The sequence below is a fragment of the Simochromis diagramma genome, unplaced genomic scaffold (assembly GCF_900408965.1).
Source record: "Simochromis diagramma unplaced genomic scaffold, fSimDia1.1 OVJJ01000338.1, whole genome shotgun sequence".
In the NCBI taxonomy this organism is placed as follows: Eukaryota; Metazoa; Chordata; class Actinopteri; order Cichliformes; family Cichlidae; genus Simochromis; species Simochromis diagramma.
Window position 1 is genome coordinate 771,107 of NW_024387088.1, and position 18,795 is coordinate 789,901.

Genomic DNA, 18,795 nt, shown 5'->3' on the forward strand with positions numbered 1-18,795 from the left:
TTTTAAATATGACATCTCTGAAGACAATTTGGCAGTATGCAGAACCATGGGGAGAAATAATCTCTTCATCTAATTGCTGGTCTAAATCTGTTTGGTAGAAGCTGCCATTAACTACGTACCATTAGGAAGGAGTATCCTATCCAGAGACTCCTCCAGCCGCTAGGACAGTTGGGGATTGTCATATCCTGACTGTGGACCGCCACTGCCTGAGATGGAGCCTCACATACTGAACACCTGTGTTATTCATATAATCAGATGAAAGCTTCATTAATTGTATGCACATGTATATGACAGGCAGCTTGACTAAAGTAACACAGTGTACAATACCTGCTGATGTAAGGTCTTATCTCCTCCTTTTCCACGGGCATCATGGGTATGGATGCGGTCGTGGAGAGCCAGTAGGATTTATCATTGCGGCTAGCGTAGTAGCAAATCTCGCTGGGCGAGCAGTAGAGGAAGGGGATCGTGTTGAACCTGGGGAGACACGACCCCGGCTGACCTGAAGAGACAAAGGGAGGTTTTAAACCTTTAATTGTGCCACACAAAGACTGCTATAACTAGTATTTATAGAGCCTGAGAGTGTTTTCATACCGAGGTCTTGGTTGTGTGCCTTCTCCTGTCCCTCTACATACAGCAGACTGTAGCCCTCCCACAGTTTGGCCATGCCTTGAGGACACATGGGAACCTGGGGGCTCTGGCTGTGCTTAACCAGAGTGTAGCCGATGCTGTGGCTGCGGCCGACGCTGCCGGGAATGCCGCGAGGGCCAATTGTACCAGGAAACCCTGAGAAAGACGGGGGAAAGAATAAGAACATGCTAGAAGTGATAAGCTATTAAAAAGTCGAAGATAAACTAAAATCCTGACCTTGTGCTCCTGGGGATCCAGGGAAACCAGGAGGTCCGGGATCCCCAAGAGGTCCTTGAAAACCAGGAACTCCAGTCCTGCCCAGTCTACCCGATGGACCAGGGTTCCCCACAGTACCTGCAGCAGGAGAATATTTTACACTGCATATCATTCATTTTTCATCTTCTCACTTTATTATTGTTTTTTCTCTCTCTGTACATTAAAACATGCCAGATTAGCTGCATATTATTTATATTGATGTAGGGGGGGAAAGCAGATTTTAAAACTCTATGTTAAAAACGTTTGCCTTCTTTCACTTTGTTTGCATTTGAATGGAAGCAAACTAGCTTACCCTAAGCTGAACAAACAGCTCCTGTTTCCTGCAGGATATGAAGGATAATGCTCCTCCAATGCCATCTTATTGTGATGGAGGGATTTATGCGTCGTAGAAGCTATGTTGTTGGTGGCAATTAACCTCTGGTATGTTCTCCCAAAGCAACTTATTCTGGGTGAAAAGGGTAAACTAAGTTTGAATCACGCAAACCATTTGGATCATTGTTCCTTGGCTGGACTGGAGTTAAAAAGGCCCCATACTTGAGCCAAGCCTAGAGGAGAACATTGTCAGCAAGTGAATGGTGGTCAGGGTTTAGCCCATGAGGCCACCCTTCCTGTGGACACATTACTTGCAGGAGGAGTCTGATGCAGAGTAGATTAGGTAGTGGTTGAAAGTCTGTGGTTGGTGGTCTGATCCCGAGTTGCTAAAACTGACTTTGGGTACATGAAATGTCACTAGCCTGAGCTAGTGCTTAAGGCCAAGAGATACCGGCTTGATATAGTGGAACTTGCCTCAATGCACAGGTTGGGTTCATAAACAGTTTCATGCAGAGTTGTTGTACTTTGCTCCACTCTGCAGCTGCCCTTGGTGAGAGCTGTTGAGTATACTTGCAATCCCTTGGCTGGGTACATGCACATTGGGAGTTTTCTCTAAAGGACGACAGGGTCGGGGACCTGACTGTCGTTTGCGCTTACGTGTCAAATAATAGTTCAGAGTACACAGCCTTCTTGGGTTCCCTGAGTGGGGTGCGGAAAAATACCCCACTTTGTGACTTCATTGTCCTTCTGGGGGACAATGACAGTGTGACCTTGGGAAAGTGTGACTGGGAGAAACAGTCTGTCTGACCCCGAAAGGTGTTCTGTCATTGGACTTCTGCTCTAACGACAGCTGACCCTTACTGAACACCATCTTCGAATACATGGGAGTCCATTAGTGGGCCTGGCACTAGGACTTCCTTGGCCGAAGGTCAATGATCAACTTTGTAATTGCATAATCAGATATGTCAGATATGCCGCTGTATATTCTGGAGACTCGGGTGAAGAGAGGAGTAGAGCTGTCGTTAGAACGAGCTGGACCAGGTGGCAGGTTGGAATTTTAGACAGGACAGGCACACACAAACAGACAGCGAGGGTGTGCTGGAAACATCCGGCAGAGCCCCTGGTCCCCTTCAAATCCCATCTGGGGCAGTTTATGGCAAAAGGAGACACGGAGAGATGAGAATTAACACCTCAAAGTTCAAGGCCATGGTCCTCAGTTGGAAAAGCGTAGAGTGCCTCTTTGGGGTAGGGGACAAGTAACTTCCCTCTTATATCTCTGGGTCTTGTTCACAAGTGAGGGGAGAGAGGAGCAGGCTGCATCTGCAGTGATGTGAATGCTGCATTGGTCCATCATGATAAAGAGAGAGCTGATTTACTGGTCAATCTACATTCCTACTCTTACTCATGAATAAGGCCTGGTCAAGAGCTCTGGGTAGTGACTGAAAGAATCAGATCGCAGATACGAGAGGTGGAAATGAGCTTTCTCTCAAGAGTTGTTGGGTTCAGCCTTAGAGACAGGATGAGGAGCTCAGCCACTTGGAAGAGACTTGGAGAAGTCCCTTACTACTCCTTGACATTGAAAGAAGCCAGTTGAGGTAGTTCAGGCATCTGACTAAGGTCCGTCCCAGGTGCTTCGTAGGTGAGGTGTTCTCAGTGAGGGCCCTGAGGCAGATTGAGGACATGCTGGAGAGATTACGTATGTTGGCTGGCTTGGGAAAACCTTGATGGACTCACCCAAAAGAGCTGGAAGAAATGACTGAGGAGAAGGAAGTCTGGATGTCTCTGTTATAATGGTGCCCCCGTAACTCTGTTCAGGTTAAGTGGATGCAGATAGATGGATGCATGCATGCAAAGATGGATGGATATAATTAATAAATTTACACTTTGTTTGTGCCTTCAAACTCACCTTTACGCCCAGGAAAACCAGACTGACCAGGCTCTCCAGGGTTACCAGGGCTTCCTCTTTCACCAGGGAAACCTGGATCACCTTGTGGATATGGCCCATTTGGCAGTGAAGCTGGAAATATGACTCCAGGCAAACCTTTTGGACCTGGAAACCCTGGAAGGGAAAGGGTGGAGAAAAAGAGGGATGGAGGAAAGATAAAGGGTAGAAGAAAATGAAGAAGAAATTGTGGGAAAAAGAGTGGGGGAAACTAAAGACTTATGCTGTCCTACCTCTAATTCCTGCCGTTCCTTTGCTTCCAGGAAAACCAGAGTCACCTCTAAAACCCGTGACACCAGGAATTCCAGCAAAACCACCATCACCCTTTTGTCCTGAAGGGCAAATACATAATGTTTCAGTTTATCTTTTTTTTAATTGAAAACATATAGGAGCAAACATAGAAAAGAAGAAGCAGCATTTTTAGTTCATGCCATGTATTTTAGCCATACTCCACCTTTTAAACCAGGTCTGCCAGGGAATGCAGGACCTCCAGGTAATCCTGGTTCACCCTTTGTACCAGGGTTCCCTGGGAAGCCTGGCAGACCAGGGTCACCTCTGTCTCCCTGAGCTGTGCCTGGACCAGGTGGGCCGGGAATACCTGGAGGACCTTGGACACCTGTAAGAAAGAAAAAAGGAGAGGAAGAGAGAAATTCAATTCAAGGAAGGTTGAATAAATTAACGTTAAAGGGAAAAGAAAGAAAAACTAAGCATAGAAAAGTATAGGAGAATATAAAGGGAAAAAAGAAAAAAATGTGAAAAAAGAAGAGAATGGAAAACAAAATAATCAAAATTGATTAAGGAAATGTATTTACCATACTGTCCATCCAGTCCAGGGAGACCTGCATCTCCTGTAGGTCCAGGAAAGCTTTCTATTGATGTGGGTCCAGGAGGTCCAGGGTTACCCGGGCTCCCTTTTAATCCAAAAGGACCTGATATACAGAAAGTAAAAAAATCTATTGCTATATATATTATTGCACATTGAATCTGCACATTTTTTATTTCATTGAAGTCTATTTCACCTGGTTCTCCTCTTTGTCCTTTTTGGCCGGGATACCCTGGAACACCGGGTTGGGAAACACCTCTTTCTCCCTTCAACCCTGGACTACCAGAAAGGCCAGGACTACCTCCCAGAATTGCACCTAGATTAAAAAACACAAAGTTGTTAAATCTTTCATCTTTGCAAGCCTAAAACAATCAGACGTATGTTGACCCTGATGAAGAGGGTGAAAAGGTTGAGCTTTGCCAAAGCAGTATGCCTCACAGCTTTGAATAATGAACTTTCCTTTTCTGCAGACACACAAAGGGCCAAAATGCAAAACTGCTCATCTTTCCTCAGTTATCGAGCCATAACTACTTGATACATTCATCTATTCTTACTGGGTCATGCTAAGATTAGCTTTAGCTTTGGATTATCTGGCTTATTGTACATCTCATTTTTGTTTACTGAGTACTGAGTGAGTAGTGAGCTGTGAAATAAAGCAAGAAATATAGAATCAGCTGGTGCGTGAAATGTGATTCTTGCCTGGGTTTCCAGACAGGCCTTTAGGTCCTGCTAGGCCATTAAGGCCATCCAAACCAGGTGGTCCAGGAAAACCTAAAATAACAAAAATAAAACAAACAAACAAAACATTAAAAACACTGGAAAAGACCATTTTTTAACCTCATTTGGAAAAATCATTGTAAGATTAGTGTATGAATGTAGTGGATTTTCTTTTTTCCTTTCACCTTTAAACCCACGATTTCCAAGGAATCCAGGCCGACCAGGAAGCCCATCAGGCCCCCTTCCTATTCCTGGCAATCCAGGCTGACCTTTTGGTCCAGGGAAACCAGGAGAGCCTGCAGAGAAGAAAAACAACATCTCAACACTTTCTGTAAATACAAATCTCTACGACGTCATGAAGGAATTACTGCAACAGGACTTTGTTTTCTTAGGAGTTACTCACCCATTATTCCATACCGCCCCTGTTCACCACGAATCCCCTTCTGTCCGAGGAAACCTGGATTTCCTGAAAATCCATTATCGCCAGGTTCACCAACTTTCCCTTGGTCGCCTGTCGACATATTTAAAATGTTTTAAAACTTCTGAAGAAGTCAGAGATTGGAGACCAACTCTGATCTCCCAAAAAGCTTGTCCCACAGTACTAAGAATTTCTTCACCTGCACTAAATATATTTATTTTACTAAAAATAAAACATAAAGAAAATGTAAATTCTGATCCATGTCAACAAGTTTGTAAAATATGACAACAACAACACTACAAGTGATGTGCTGCTGGATGCTTTTCTTTATTTACAGAGATGTGAAAAGGGAAAGACCATCTCTGAATCGAGGAGGGGGCCTAAGGGTACATCTTTCACCATCTTACAATGCTGTGATTGCAGCCGTTCCCCAAATCTTTGAGAATGGTACTCATGGCCATTGATCAGTGGTTGCTGATCAATGGCCATGACAAATAAAGTTTCACCGTAACCGAGTAAGGTGAGTCTTACCTGGGATCCCTGAATCTCCTTGTCGGCCTTTAAGTCCTGGTGCTCCAGGATAACCAAAAGTTTCTCCAGGTAGTCCTAAGAGAAAAAAGCATTTAAGTCAATGGATGTTTGATTTGATTATGAACAGATGTAAAGAAGATGTTTATCACTGATGGTAGACTTCATATGTACTAGTGCTGTGCGATATGAACAAAATCTCATATCCTGATATAACACATTTATCGTCCTGACAACGATATAAATCACAAAAATGTAACATTTTCTGTAAATTCTGTGAATCTCGGGCAACTTGCGTGAAGCTGGGTGTCGTGTACCTTATTTGAGGTATTTTCATTAATGCATATTCCAAAATTTGACGTTTGACAATAATGTATATTATCATCGCGTCAGTTTATTTTGAAAAGTTGGAACAGGATCTTCGGCTTTATTGTGACACTTTTATGTGGAAAATAAACAAGCGGATGGCAGAGCCACATGCTGCAAACAACAATGCATGAAAACAGTCGCTTGCCCATGCATAGTGCGTTTTTTTTAAATATAAGAGAAAGTGAGAACTATTAGAAATTAATATAGCCACTACAATATTGCTGTAAACAGTTTATTTTGGGACACAACGAAACAAATGATAGTGTAATACAGATGTTTTCATATCATCATCCGATGCATATCGTTATATCCAACGGCACTAATATGTACTCTTACCTTTGGCACCAGGCCGACCAACTTCTCCAGGCCTTCCAGATAAACCTGGAAAGCCATTATTGCCCTAAAAAAAAACCAAACAAACATCCGAATTTTAATCTCTGCCTGGCAAAATTTGCTACATGTATATGCATCTTTTCTTACTTTTGGTCCCACAGTGCCAGGGAATCCCATAATTCCAGATTCTCCTTTTTGTCCAGAGAAGCCTGGAAGTCCTGTTTCCCCAGAAAGGCCAGGTTCTCCCGGCAGCCCTTTACTCACATCAGGGAAACCAGGAGCTCCAGGTCGTCCTGGACGACCAGGTGCACCTGGCTGACCCTTGTCACCTGTTAACCCAGAGAAAGATCAGAGTTTGTAACACAAGGTGATGGATGTTCACAGCAGCAAAAAGCAGTTAAATTCTTCATTAGAGAGCCTACATTTTGCAGAAGTGCGAACAGCTGCAGTTCCACTAGTGGGAACTTGGGGCTGGCTCTGAAGGTCAGTATCTGGAGACTCCCGTATCAAAGTGCTAAACTTTACAGCATGTTTTCAGCATGTAACAAAATGCTGTTTTAGGGGTTTACTGATAATTTCCCCCTTCTTTAAGAGCACAGTACATGATATTTTGTTTGTTTGTTAAGCTGAGAGGTATCCCAACACAGGCAACCGTAGATGCTCTCTGTCTGCGAGGCAGTATTTCCACTAATCTGAGTCACTGCCCCGGCCCTCTTTATTGTGTTGGTCCTCTCAGCTTCATCCACCAATTCAGTGTTGAAGTCCTCATCTATGAAAAAATTGCTTATTTTAAAAAATATGTAACAAATATGAATCTCTTCTCTAAATGATTTAAAATTCACCAGAAGATCCTAATAAAGTCTGCAGTTAATTTATGCCCTTCAGATTATCCGGTGACGTTCTGAAAGAAACAAAGCACCATGTTACCTCTGGGTCCAGTAAAGCCAGAAAGGCCGGTTATTCCAGGGTCTCCGATGTCTCCTTTCTGTACAAGCTCAGATGGAAAAGGTCTACCAGGAAATCCGGGTGGACCAGGTAATCCTCTGTCACCTGCCAAAGTAAAAACAGAGGAATGTTGCCCAAAATTTAGGATGAGCATCTAATGGTGTGAGCCCTGCAGAAACCTACCAACCAATGGGAATGCCTTAGGACAAATGGAATTCAAATGTACAAAAACTAAATATCTGGGATGCCATTAAAAGTCTAACTTGTTCATGTGAGATTGTTTGCAGCAAGTGCCCTTTAGATGCTGTTGTGACAGAGCCAAGTATTAGGCAGGAACAAAACAAACAGTGGGGGAATTGTAGCCATGCGTAACCATGTCACACAGTTTGCCTCATGATAACCTCAAGGAGTAGCATTAGCATTGCTAATTTATTCTTTTATTGGCCCAGGATCAGTACACTTATTCCTTTGGGGGATATTTTACCTTTAGTTCCAAAGAATCCAGGCGACCCAGGGCGTCCATTTGCTCCAGGCACTCCAGGCTGTCCTTTCACTCCGGGAAATCCTGAACTGCCAGGAGGTCCTGCAAATCCAGGGAAGCCCATCATTCCTTGGATGCCTCTGTCACCTGTGGAAATTAGCATAGTTAGTCACTATTATGATATCTGTAACAAAGCAGAATGGCAGTGACAATGTCAGTAATACTGGACGGGTAACTGAAACATATGAAGCAGAGAAAAAAAGTGAAACGTTTGCCCGTCATTGGTTGGCTCTATTGCGCTAATAAGAATTAAAATGAACTGAGAGGTCATGCTTCCCTTAGGCAGCATCATTCAAGGGTACAGCACACATTTTCTTTGTTATTCAGATGACACTCAGGTTTATCTATCCTCGAAGCCTGACGACACAAACCTGCAAAAGTGTGCGTTAAACGGCAGGAATGTCTTACAGACATACAGACTTGTTGACCTCTAAATTCTGATGAAACTGAGGTCATTGAACTTGGCCCTAAAAATCATGCAAACATATTGTCTAACCTAATTATCTGGGCTTCTACTAACACTGTGAGATATCTTGGAATTGTTTGACCAGAATTTGTAATTCATTGTTATCGGGCTGTCTTAAAAACTCCCTGAACAATCTTAAAAAAGGAATCTTGTTCACCACCACACCATGGTCAGTACATTGCAGCATTGACCGTATTACTGATGTTCGTACAATGGTGATATGAATTCCCCAACCATGCCTTTATAATGTGGGAGCCAACCAGTAGGATCACTCTGTCCATCATCATAGTCAGTAAAGTCATGATCAACATCTAACACGACACCACTAAAAATGACAAATGTGGCCTTGGAAAAAAACAAAACTACTTCTGCAGACCCTTTCTTCCTGGCGTTCCTGGTATTCCATCTATAGTCCCTGGTCCTGGTAAACCGGGGCGTCCCCTTGTTCCTGGTAACCCAGTAGCACCAGGTCGTCCGGGAGTTCCTTTCATCCCAGCAGGCCCTGGGAAACCTGGTTCTCCTCTTTCTCCTTTCCGACCAGGGAAACCTGCCAATAATGGAAGGAGAGACAGTGAGAAAAACAAAACACTGACAACAATCTGACATTCATATAGACACATGGAAAAAGGGCTGCTGGCTAATTATCTGGAAAAGCATGCAGTCTTCGGGTGCTTACCAGATTTTAAAATGACACAAATACAACCTCAAATGAACAACAACACATTTCATAATGTAGTCCAAAAGTCAATAGTAGTTAGCATCACCTTTAGCAACAATAACTTGATAATGTTCTGCATGATTTTATCAGTCACATCATTTTCTAATAATCTTGGCTCAGTATTCTTGACAGCGTTACTTCAGTTCATGAAGGTTACAGAAATTAATTTATGCACAGCTGAACAGAGCATTTAAGTCATTGGTTCTGTTTCCATGTCTCCCCTGTGTCGATGCTCCATCACGCATGCTAAGTTCTGTCTCCATGTTTATTCATCTGTTTCCCCAGTCGTGTCTCTCGCTGCCTTGGTTCCCTGTGTTCAGTTAGTCCATGCTTTAGTGTGTGTGTCTCATGTTTCCTGTTTTATTTTGATAGTCTGTTGTCCTGTCAGTTTTGCTTCCTCCCTGTCTGTTATGTCTGATTAGTTCCAGCTGTGTTTCCCCGTTTCCCATCATCTCGTTATCCTCCGTGTAATTAGTCTGCTGCCTGTTTTTTCGTTACTTAGTAACGCAGTAACACAGTGAGCGTACGGTAAAGTAACAGTAATCTAATTACTTTTTTGTAGTAGTAATCCCTGACTTTTCTCTCTACTTGAAAAAGTAATCGGATTACATCACTTTTAACGCATTACTGCCCATCTCTGCTAATGACCTTTAACATTTAACATGACAACTGAGCCCTGTAGAGTCTGAGATGTACCTCTTGCACATTTTCACTGAGCATTGCAGGACTGATTGAGGGCGAATTTGCTGGTAGGACCGCTCCTACACTTTTAACGCAATGCTTCTTCTTTTTGCTTTTGTTTTTGTTTATTAAATACACAATGCAACATGTTTTGTAGTTCATCTGAGGCTGTGTTTGCCTAATTTTAAGACCTGCTAAGGACCAGACTATCTTTATTATGTTCTTATAGGTACAACCTTAGAATTTAAGAGGCTAATCTTTCTTTTTGACCATAACTGTATCATAATAGAATAATATGTATTATTATCTTTTGTATGATGAATACACTTACCTCTGAACAATCAGGTTTTAAGCTAGTTTTTCTATCTTTTAACACATATTAAAGCAGCCTTGCAAACAGCAACAACAATGCCATCACACATTTCTTTACAATACTTCATTGCTGCGATTGGTCTGTAATTGCACCCAGATTGCAGATTTTGTTGCAGAGATATGAAAGCTCAGTGTGGCTAATTTTGATACTCACATTACAGGAGAACCAGCCGATTGGTAATCATACTGTTTCTGAGTGCAATTCCAGACTAGCAAGGTTAAGCCATCTAAAGCACACTAACTGCTACTGTTTACATTCTTAAAAAATGAACCCATTTTCAGCACATCTGTGCTGCAAAGTTGCAGCTTATCACTTTTTGATCAATGCAAGGATGCGCTGAAAATAAGAAGTCCTTTCAAGAGTGTAAAATAAAAAGCTTCTAGCTTTGAGTTAAACAGCGTTTGCCCCCAAATCTTCAATTTTCACACAAACCTGTTACAGTTAATTCATCAAACACATCTGGAACTGATTAGACAGAAACACTTAGTTCACAATGAGGTTAGTCGTTTCTGCAAGTAAGAACAGCAAACAGTGGTTTTCACATTTCCTGCGGAAATGCTTTGTTTACAGAACTGTTACAAAATATCCATCTGGTTCAGTCTTTCTGTGGGGTGTGATGATGTCATTTCCTTCTAGCATCATAGTTTTATGTACTTTAAAATAGTTATTGATGCAAACACAGTCAAATGGCACGATTATGATGAAGCACCTCATCAAACATAGGCAAAAGTCATCGTCTCTTAGATAATGAGGTAACACTATATTTGGAGGAGGTAAGCTGCTCCACCCCCTCCCAAAAGACAAAAATAAATAAAGAACAAAAATAAAATTACATAAATAAATTAATATGCCATTCAATTAATCAAAAATAATTTGAAAATAATAAATAATATAGGCGTTAATGTTTTACTTTGCCTCTGTATTCATTCACCTTCATATTAATTACTTTCCTTTACCATCTTTTTTTTCCAGAGACGTGGTGTTACACCCCATACGAGACTCCACGACTGCACTGTGGAGATGGACATTTGTGTGCAGCGCAGATGAGAAATGAAGGCAGCAGTTCAAGTGTTTGTTCTAATACACCAACAGCAAGAGGATGGAGGAAATGCAAGCCAAGGGTGGCGCGGCTGGGAGGGAGGAGAGATGGACAATGGGACGAGGGAAAGAGTGTCTCACCTGGGCAGCCTATAACGAGTGACCCAACACCAACAAAAAAAGGATGGAGGGATGAGAGGATGGATGGAGATGATGATGGTGGTGGTGGTGTTGGGAAAAAAGATGAAAGTGACAAGGAGGAAGAACAGAGACATGGAAAAATACAACAATACAAAAACAAAGAAGGAGAAGACATTCTCGTGGGTGATGCAGTGTTTGATAAACAACAACACGATTCAAACGGGCAACTGTGATGATGGATGACTGTGAAAGAACGATGTGAAAAAAAGAGGAATGAACCAGAGCTGGTGCAGGGATGAGAGGTGAAGGATTTCAGTAGAGATCACAACAAAGTCATATTTCACCTTCTTTTGCAATAATTCACACTAAGAATCTCTCAAAGGTACAAATTCGGGTGTAAAATGTGCAAAAAATATAACAAAACCCCCCAAATCATTTCTTTCTCTCACCTGGTGGTCCTCTCAGACCCTTACTACCATCAGGGCCAGGTGGACCAGGAATGCGAACATCTGGGTCACCTGGAGGCCCAGGAAGGCCAGGATTACCAGGAAAACCGTTAACTCCGCGTTCTCCTTTTCGACCAGGAGCGCCAGGACGTCCATCAAACCCTTCAAGAACAGACTTTGTTTACAAAGTGTTGCTTGCAGAAGCATTTGAATGCTAAGTCAGCTGACATTTGTTATTTCAGGACACCCATCGAATACTATGTTTTTATTTGTTTTTATTAAAATAAGTAACTGACTTAAATCCTGCTACCCACCAGGCATTCCGGGTCCTCCAGGTGTTCCCGGCTGGCCCTTGTCTCCAGGAATTCCTGGTAAACCGTTCTGACCAGGAAATCCAGGTGTAGCTCCTAGCACCTCTCCAGGCTGGCCCTTGGCTCCAGGACGGCCTGGGAGACCGTCCTTACCCCTGGGCCCATCAAAACTCTGCCCTGGGATACCTGGAATACCAGGGTCCCCTCTGGGTCCAGTGAAACCTGCAGGGAATGACATCCCGAGCAACGCATTAAAATGCACAACAGTGAAGTTGGAAGCACCTTCTCTATCACTCTCTCTGTGACAGGAAGTTGTAACCAACCAAACCAAGGTTAAGGACAGGAAACCGCCAAAGATCAAGGTTAAAGATTAAATATCGATAGACTGAATGTGGGGGAAATTCAGAATTTTTGATTTCAGATGAAGTTCTGGGTGCACTCTGAATGTAAGCAGTTTATGTGAACAGATTTTTTGACAATTTGTCCCAGTTAATCAGTCTGCTATCACAAACAGATTGCATGTAATTACCACTTGATCCTATTTAATCACAAAGTGATAGCAGACTGACTGTCTTTTTGCCATTTTAACGCCATCTTGAAACACCAAGGTTGCTTTGAAGACATCACCTGCCCATGCGCATGGTTGTAGACGTGGCCCCTGCAACGCGAACATTTCAAGATCTCCACAATTAATTACTTTTTAACATGTTTATTGACATGTTTTAAACATGTCATTTTGTTTACGGCACAGCCTCCAGTAACTGCCTAATCATAAATGCAGCACTAGAAGCAAAAGAAAAACCTGTCAGGGGCTGGGTCTGTGACCCGGTGTTTTGAGTTTATTTTGTATTTGTGATTTTATTATGTTAAGATTGAGATAACATTAAGTTCTGGTGTTATTATTTAGTTGGGGTTTAGTTGAGTTTTATTCTAGTTTTTGTTCCATCAGTGTCTCCTGATTTACGAGTCGTTTCCTGTCCTCTGTGTTTTCACTTTCATTTATGCCAGTGCATTAGTCTCTCCCTTCTGATCCATGTTCTAATTGTCACCCTTGTGCTGTCGTGTCTATGCTCCATTATGTTTCCTGCTTTATTTTGTAAGTCTTGTTTCCATGTTCAGTGTGTTTAGTTTTGCTTCCCCTGTGGCGTCATGTTTATTTGTTTCAGCTGTGTTTCCCCAGCTGTTTCCACTTCCATCATTACCCTTCTGTGTGTTTAAGTCGCCCATCTTCCTCTGTTGAGTGTCGGGCTGTTTGGTTGTCTTCATGTCAAAGTTTCCAACTGTCCGGGTTCATGTTCATGCTCATACTCATTTTCATTTTCATGTTTTGATTATTTCACAGTTACATTTTTGCATGTTCGCATTCAGTTTCATGTCCTTGCCTCGTTCTTCTATTTCTTTTGTATCTTGTGTCTGCTTTTGGGTCCAATTCATAAACACACCAGCTATCCCTGCCATGTAATTGCATTATAAGAAGGCCTAAATCAGAGATTAGAGGATAATTAAATTAATTACACAATTCAATTCACATTACAATAAAAAAAGACTTTGAGTTTCATTTGTAATTATTTGACTTTTGCATGTTATGTCTTATTGCAGTCTGGTACAGAGAAACCCCACCACGCAATTTTACCTTCAGGTCCACGCACGCCTCCGGTGCCGGGGTCTCCTCTTTCTCCTTTGGGGCCATCAAACCCTGGACGTCCAGAGGGCCCTTGCAGCCCTGGTTTACCTTTAAGACCTGGCAAAGAGGCACAATCATTCTGATGATTTGTTTCCCCAGTTTGTAAGCAATAGTCACAACAACATTACAAGCAGTAATACAGACAAAGTTGTTTCATAAAATTATTAATGAACATATTCATCTTATTTCTGTAAACACTGATTGAGAATCTTAATAGATCAACTACAAAACCTAGAGCCACAAAGTAAAATCATGCAATTTGCACCTGTATCTACAAATGAACAATGTGAAAGTGCATGCAAAGAGGACCTATTATGCTTTTCTCCATTTCCTGTTGTTCCATTGGTAGATTGGTGCATTAAACATGGGCAAAGTTTGAAATGTTGAGGTCATCTTGTGTAAAATTAAACTACTACAATCTATTCTTGGATCCGTGATGTCATAGAGAGGGATAGGCAGCCAATCAGAGAACATATGGTGTAAAGGTGTGTGTGTGTTTGTGTCTAACTGTGATCATCATAGAGTTTAAGGCTTTAAGGCTGTAAAATCACCATAAGACATCTGTTAAATCGTACCTGGTTGTCCAAGGAAACCGGAATCGCCTGGGTCTCCTGCCTCACCCGTAAATACGCAAGGCAGAGTTTGTCCTGGTAGCAGTCATACACAGGTTAGCATTCAGACCTCAAGCACTTGAATACACATTTAGAGTGAACACTTGGACACATAATAGCACATCTAAAAATGTATACCTATTTATATATAAACACAGTTTTAGAGTTGTGTATTCTTTTCAACTAATCAAATCAGGGCAAAGAGTTGAAGTAGCGCAATGTAGCACAGGTCAAAATCACATGTTAATAAATACAAACAAAGTCTTCAGTATAGTGAAACATCAACTTTAACACCATTGTAGACATATGTGATAATGTATTATTATAAATAACTGCAAGATAAACACAGTGACACAGTAAAATGTTGGATAATTATATTCAGTGAATGTTTTGTTGAGGTGCTGATTGTCTATCGCCTCCACTCACGCCAACAGAGACTTTTTGTGCAGGGAGTTAGAAGCAAATTCATTATATTAAGAAGATAATGGGAATTAGAAATCCAGTGCAGGTTTTGTGTTTCATTTCATTCATTAATTAAAAGCATTTAGCAGAGGCTTGGCTTGAAAACATGCGCAAGATTTCAGCAGCTTTGATTGGAAGCCGAGCGCGTATAAACAGCCCTGAAGCTCGACAGTCAATCATTGACTGACTGGGCCTGAGTGGAAACCCTGAAGATGCAGGGAGCGAGAAGCTTCCATCGGCCTCGTCATGAACAAATGATTGACAGTTAGCCAGTAGTTTCCAGAGTGCACTATGTTTCCCATGATTAAAGGAGGCTGGGGCTTTTTCTGAAAAGACTTCCCTTATGAAACATTTATAAGCTGTAATAAGGCCTCAAACAATAGTCTGGGCTCCCAGACTGTGAAAAATATCTTTGACACAATGCTTTTTGACAGAGCTGCAGAAACACTGGAGTTTCTTAGGTGTTTACCAAGGGTCTACTAATATTACAAGGGCAGAATGATAAAAAGGATAAACATGGGCTATTTAGGAAAATGCAGAACCTGGCAACCCAAAGCTAATGAATGGCTTACATCCAGGCTATCACATCATTAACCCTCTGAGATCTAAGTCATCATCTGTGCCAAACCTAAGCCTAACTATAACCCCAAGCAATCAGAATCATTCTTTCTTTTTATGCCCAAATCTCGGCAATTAGGGAACAAAGACAACAACTTTTGTTTAACCAGATTATAGGCTTAGGTTTGGATTATGATCACAAGTTATTTTGTCTCCCTAAATATACTGAGTAATTTTTCCCTTTTCTATCTTCGAGGTCCTACAGGCTTGACTAAAGCAAAACCCATGGTTATATTTTTAATGGTCATCATTGATACCATGTCTTCTTTTCTCTCTGTTTTAGTTTTATGAATTATGACATTTACAGTTCTTTACACACTATTGCAATAACTTTGGACCCAACTGTTTGTGGGAGGTTTACTGGCCTAAAAAGTTTCTCTAGTTTCTGAAAGTCATATAATTGAAGCATCATTCATTGAATGTGGAATGCTCTTTTTTTGAAACCCATCGGACAGACCAAACAGGTTGCTTCCATTGTAAACAGCAGCAGCATATTCATCCACCAGCTGCTCGTCTGCCTGAAACTAACTCTAGAGGTTCTGTCGAAGGCTCACTAGCCTGGCTGGTGGATAAAAGAATCAGTTACCCACCCTGTCCCTCCTCGGCGTCATTAAGCCCTTCACAGATGCTTTCACCTGGATAGATACACATGCACAAAGGAGGTCAGAGAGACGAGGGGATGGATGGATGGGGGAGATAAAGACAGGTAGAGAGAGAGGGAGAGGCAGAAGGTGGCAGCATACAAAGCCAGTTAGGTTGATTTCCATGCCCCAATAAAGCCATTGAGTTGGGTTTTCATCACAACAGGTATCAGCAAATCAGCAATAAGTTCATTCAGTTCAGGCAAAAACAGGTTATTGCCGTCAACATGAGAGGAGAGAGAGGAAGGAGGGGCATCTGTGCGCCAGCGATGCATCCAAACACTTCGTTCTCTCTTAACTCCTGCCAGCGACAATAACCTTCATATTAAAAGCAAAAATTAATCAGTCGTCATGGTATGAAAGCACACATTCATACTAAAGATGAGTGGCCAGCTGCTGCCGAAAGGTTTGTGTCATTTAGTCTCAGGAAGATGCGGGCGTCTGCTGCCGCCATCATTTTATATTCATTGTGGCTGTAGCAAAAAACTGAAAAGTGTAGCTAGAAGCTGACTGTTGATAAGCTAAAAAAAAAAAAAGATTTGCAAAGGAAAAAACACACAAAAACTATGTTTTGGTTTGGTTATGTAAATTTAGTTTAGCAGCAGAGTTTTGGGTAAAAAGCCAGACATGGCAAACATCAAACTTCTCACCTGTTCTGAGACTAAACAAGCACAGTCGTTTTAGCTTAATCAGCAAATACATCATCATCATTAAGCATCAATCATTCCATTAAGGAAGCAGTTTATAGATTGTTGGCTGCAGGTGAAGTGTGTAAGTACATTAATGGAGACCGTTAATCATTTTGTTAATCGTTTGCTGCTGCAGCCGAGGAAACACGGAGAGCAGGAAGCTGCTTTGGAAGAGGAAATCTAACAAGAGCCACGAGCTCTGTCCAAGTCCTGGACAGGCTGCCTCACAGAGGTCTTATAATGATCTAGCATGTGAGGACGATAACTGTTGTGTGCTGAGGATGGACAGTGATGGGATGAGGTGGTGTGGATATCGCCCTGTGGAAGAAGACTGTATGACACACATTCACATATTTTATGTCATTCTCTGTCTCACGGACACACACTTAAAACACCATTATTTACCTTTCTCTCCAGGTGAACCCGGTATACCTGGAGAACCAGGTATACCGGGTTCTCCAGGGTCTCCACGCAAGCCGGGTGCTCCATCATAGCCAATGCCCGGCTCACCAGGGCCTCCAGGACGTCCCTTAGAACCTGGAAACCCTTGAAATCCTTTTTCTCCCCTTGAGCCGATGCCTGCATCACCCTAGAGAGGAGAGGAGAGAAGAGGAAAGGAAAGGAAAGAAGGCAAAGGAAAGAAAGGAAAGGAACGGAAAGGAAAGGGAAGGAAGGAAAGGTGAGAAATGGAAGAGGGAATGGAAAATAAGGAAACAGGAAAGAGGATAGGCCATTAAAGGAAAGAGAAAACCAAGAAGAAGGAGAAAAGGAAAGTTAGAGGAAATATAAGAAAAAGAAAGTAAAGAAAGCAAAAAAGGGAAAGCAAAGAAGGTGAGTGGTAGAAAATATGAGTAAAACAAAAGAAGGATAATGAAAAGGTGGGAGAGAAAACAGAAGACAAAAGAAAATAAAAGGAAGGAAAAGAGAAAAAGGAAGGAAAGAGATGATAAAATACAAAATAAAAGGGGGAAGAACAGAAAGGCACAGAAATTATACAGGAGAAGAAATGAAATAAGGGAATGAGATGAAAAGACAGCAAAGAAGCGAGAGACGAAAAACAAAAGAAGAAGAAGAGGGGAAAAAACGAAATGAAAGGACAGAAAATACATGAGAGGAAAGAGGAAATGAGTTTACAATGATCCTCATTTGGACGTCTTTTTAAAAACGTATTAAATTAAAATCTTTCTGAAGATGAACTAATATGTAAACTGTGTTTCGAAGGACTCACTGGGGGTCCGGGAAATCCAGGGAAGCCAGGCAGCCCGTCTCTTCCAGGATTTCCTGTTTCACCTGTAGGTCCTCTGGGTCCAGGATCTCCTATGACTCCCTTCAACCCCAGATTTAGGGTGGGGTAATATGGAGCCCCCTTCTCTCCCTTACGCCCGGGGAAGCCCCGCTGACCAGGAGGACCCTGCAGAGTTACAGAAATGTGAAACTTCAGAAACTGGTATGCATGCATTTAAATTACTTATCATTATGATTAATACGATGATGATGATGATGATTATTATTATTAATAATTCCCATTCAAGTCATATCAAGGGCAGAGTTTTGCTTACACTAGGTCCTGGACGACCACTGAAGCCTAGTGAACCGGGGTCTCCAAGAAAACCCTTCACCCCAGGCAGGCCAGGACTGCCATTGGTTCCTGGACGTCCAGGTGGTCCATCTAACCCCGAGAAGTCTCCTCCAGCACATCTGCAGTCACCAGGGTCGCCTGCAGGACGGCGGGATTAAGAATTGTAGATTGTCGCACTTTTGCTTTCATTTCCAGTAGTTGTGTTTTAGTTTCCTTGGATACCAATGCTTCGTATTTGTATTTTGCTACTTGCTTTTCATTTATTACTGTGTGGGTAAACTCCTCACTCACCTCTTCACTTCTCGGCAACAATTTTGACTTATTTTGAAAAACGCTATGACTTAAATATATTTTTGCAAGAAACAAATCATTTCATTTCATGAAGTCTGCATATCTGTGTGTACCTCTAAACCCTTTGGCACCAATGTTTCCTGGAAATCCTGTGGGACCAGGCGGCCCGGGGCCTCCAGGGGGAGCAGTTGGTAGACCTTCAGAGTCACCTGCAC

The 18,795-nt window shown here is 42.1% G+C and overlaps 1 protein-coding gene across 2 annotated transcripts in view; it reads right to left on the reverse strand.

Moving 5' to 3' along the window:
• col4a6 (collagen, type IV, alpha 6) overlaps window positions 1-18,795 on the reverse strand; it is a 143,695-nt gene that overhangs the window by 2,818 nt on the left and 122,082 nt on the right. For both annotated transcript variants that reach the window (XM_040046078.1, XM_040046077.1), the window contains exons 22-48: window positions 18,694-18,789; window positions 18,270-18,427; window positions 17,939-18,121; window positions 17,116-17,299; window positions 14,265-14,336; window positions 13,639-13,746; window positions 12,009-12,227; window positions 11,698-11,856; window positions 11,249-11,257; window positions 8,674-8,844; window positions 7,775-7,918; window positions 7,273-7,395; window positions 6,493-6,674; window positions 6,349-6,412; window positions 5,647-5,721; window positions 5,101-5,208; window positions 4,883-4,993; window positions 4,680-4,751; window positions 4,177-4,296; window positions 3,970-4,086; window positions 3,612-3,773; window positions 3,391-3,489; window positions 3,122-3,274; window positions 865-981; window positions 592-783; window positions 328-499; window positions 120-234 (exon numbers count right to left, since the gene is read on the reverse strand). In XM_040046078.1, the coding sequence (XP_039902012.1) occupies window positions 120-234; window positions 328-499; window positions 592-783; window positions 865-981; window positions 3,122-3,274; window positions 3,391-3,489; window positions 3,612-3,773; window positions 3,970-4,086; window positions 4,177-4,296; window positions 4,680-4,751; window positions 4,883-4,993; window positions 5,101-5,208; window positions 5,647-5,721; window positions 6,349-6,412; window positions 6,493-6,674; window positions 7,273-7,395; window positions 7,775-7,918; window positions 8,674-8,844; window positions 11,249-11,257; window positions 11,698-11,856; window positions 12,009-12,227; window positions 13,639-13,746; window positions 14,265-14,336; window positions 17,116-17,299; window positions 17,939-18,121; window positions 18,270-18,427; window positions 18,694-18,789 (3,485 nt within the window). The remainder of the gene's footprint in view (window positions 1-119; window positions 235-327; window positions 500-591; window positions 784-864; window positions 982-3,121; window positions 3,275-3,390; window positions 3,490-3,611; window positions 3,774-3,969; window positions 4,087-4,176; window positions 4,297-4,679; window positions 4,752-4,882; window positions 4,994-5,100; window positions 5,209-5,646; window positions 5,722-6,348; window positions 6,413-6,492; window positions 6,675-7,272; window positions 7,396-7,774; window positions 7,919-8,673; window positions 8,845-11,248; window positions 11,258-11,697; window positions 11,857-12,008; window positions 12,228-13,638; window positions 13,747-14,264; window positions 14,337-17,115; window positions 17,300-17,938; window positions 18,122-18,269; window positions 18,428-18,693; window positions 18,790-18,795) is intronic.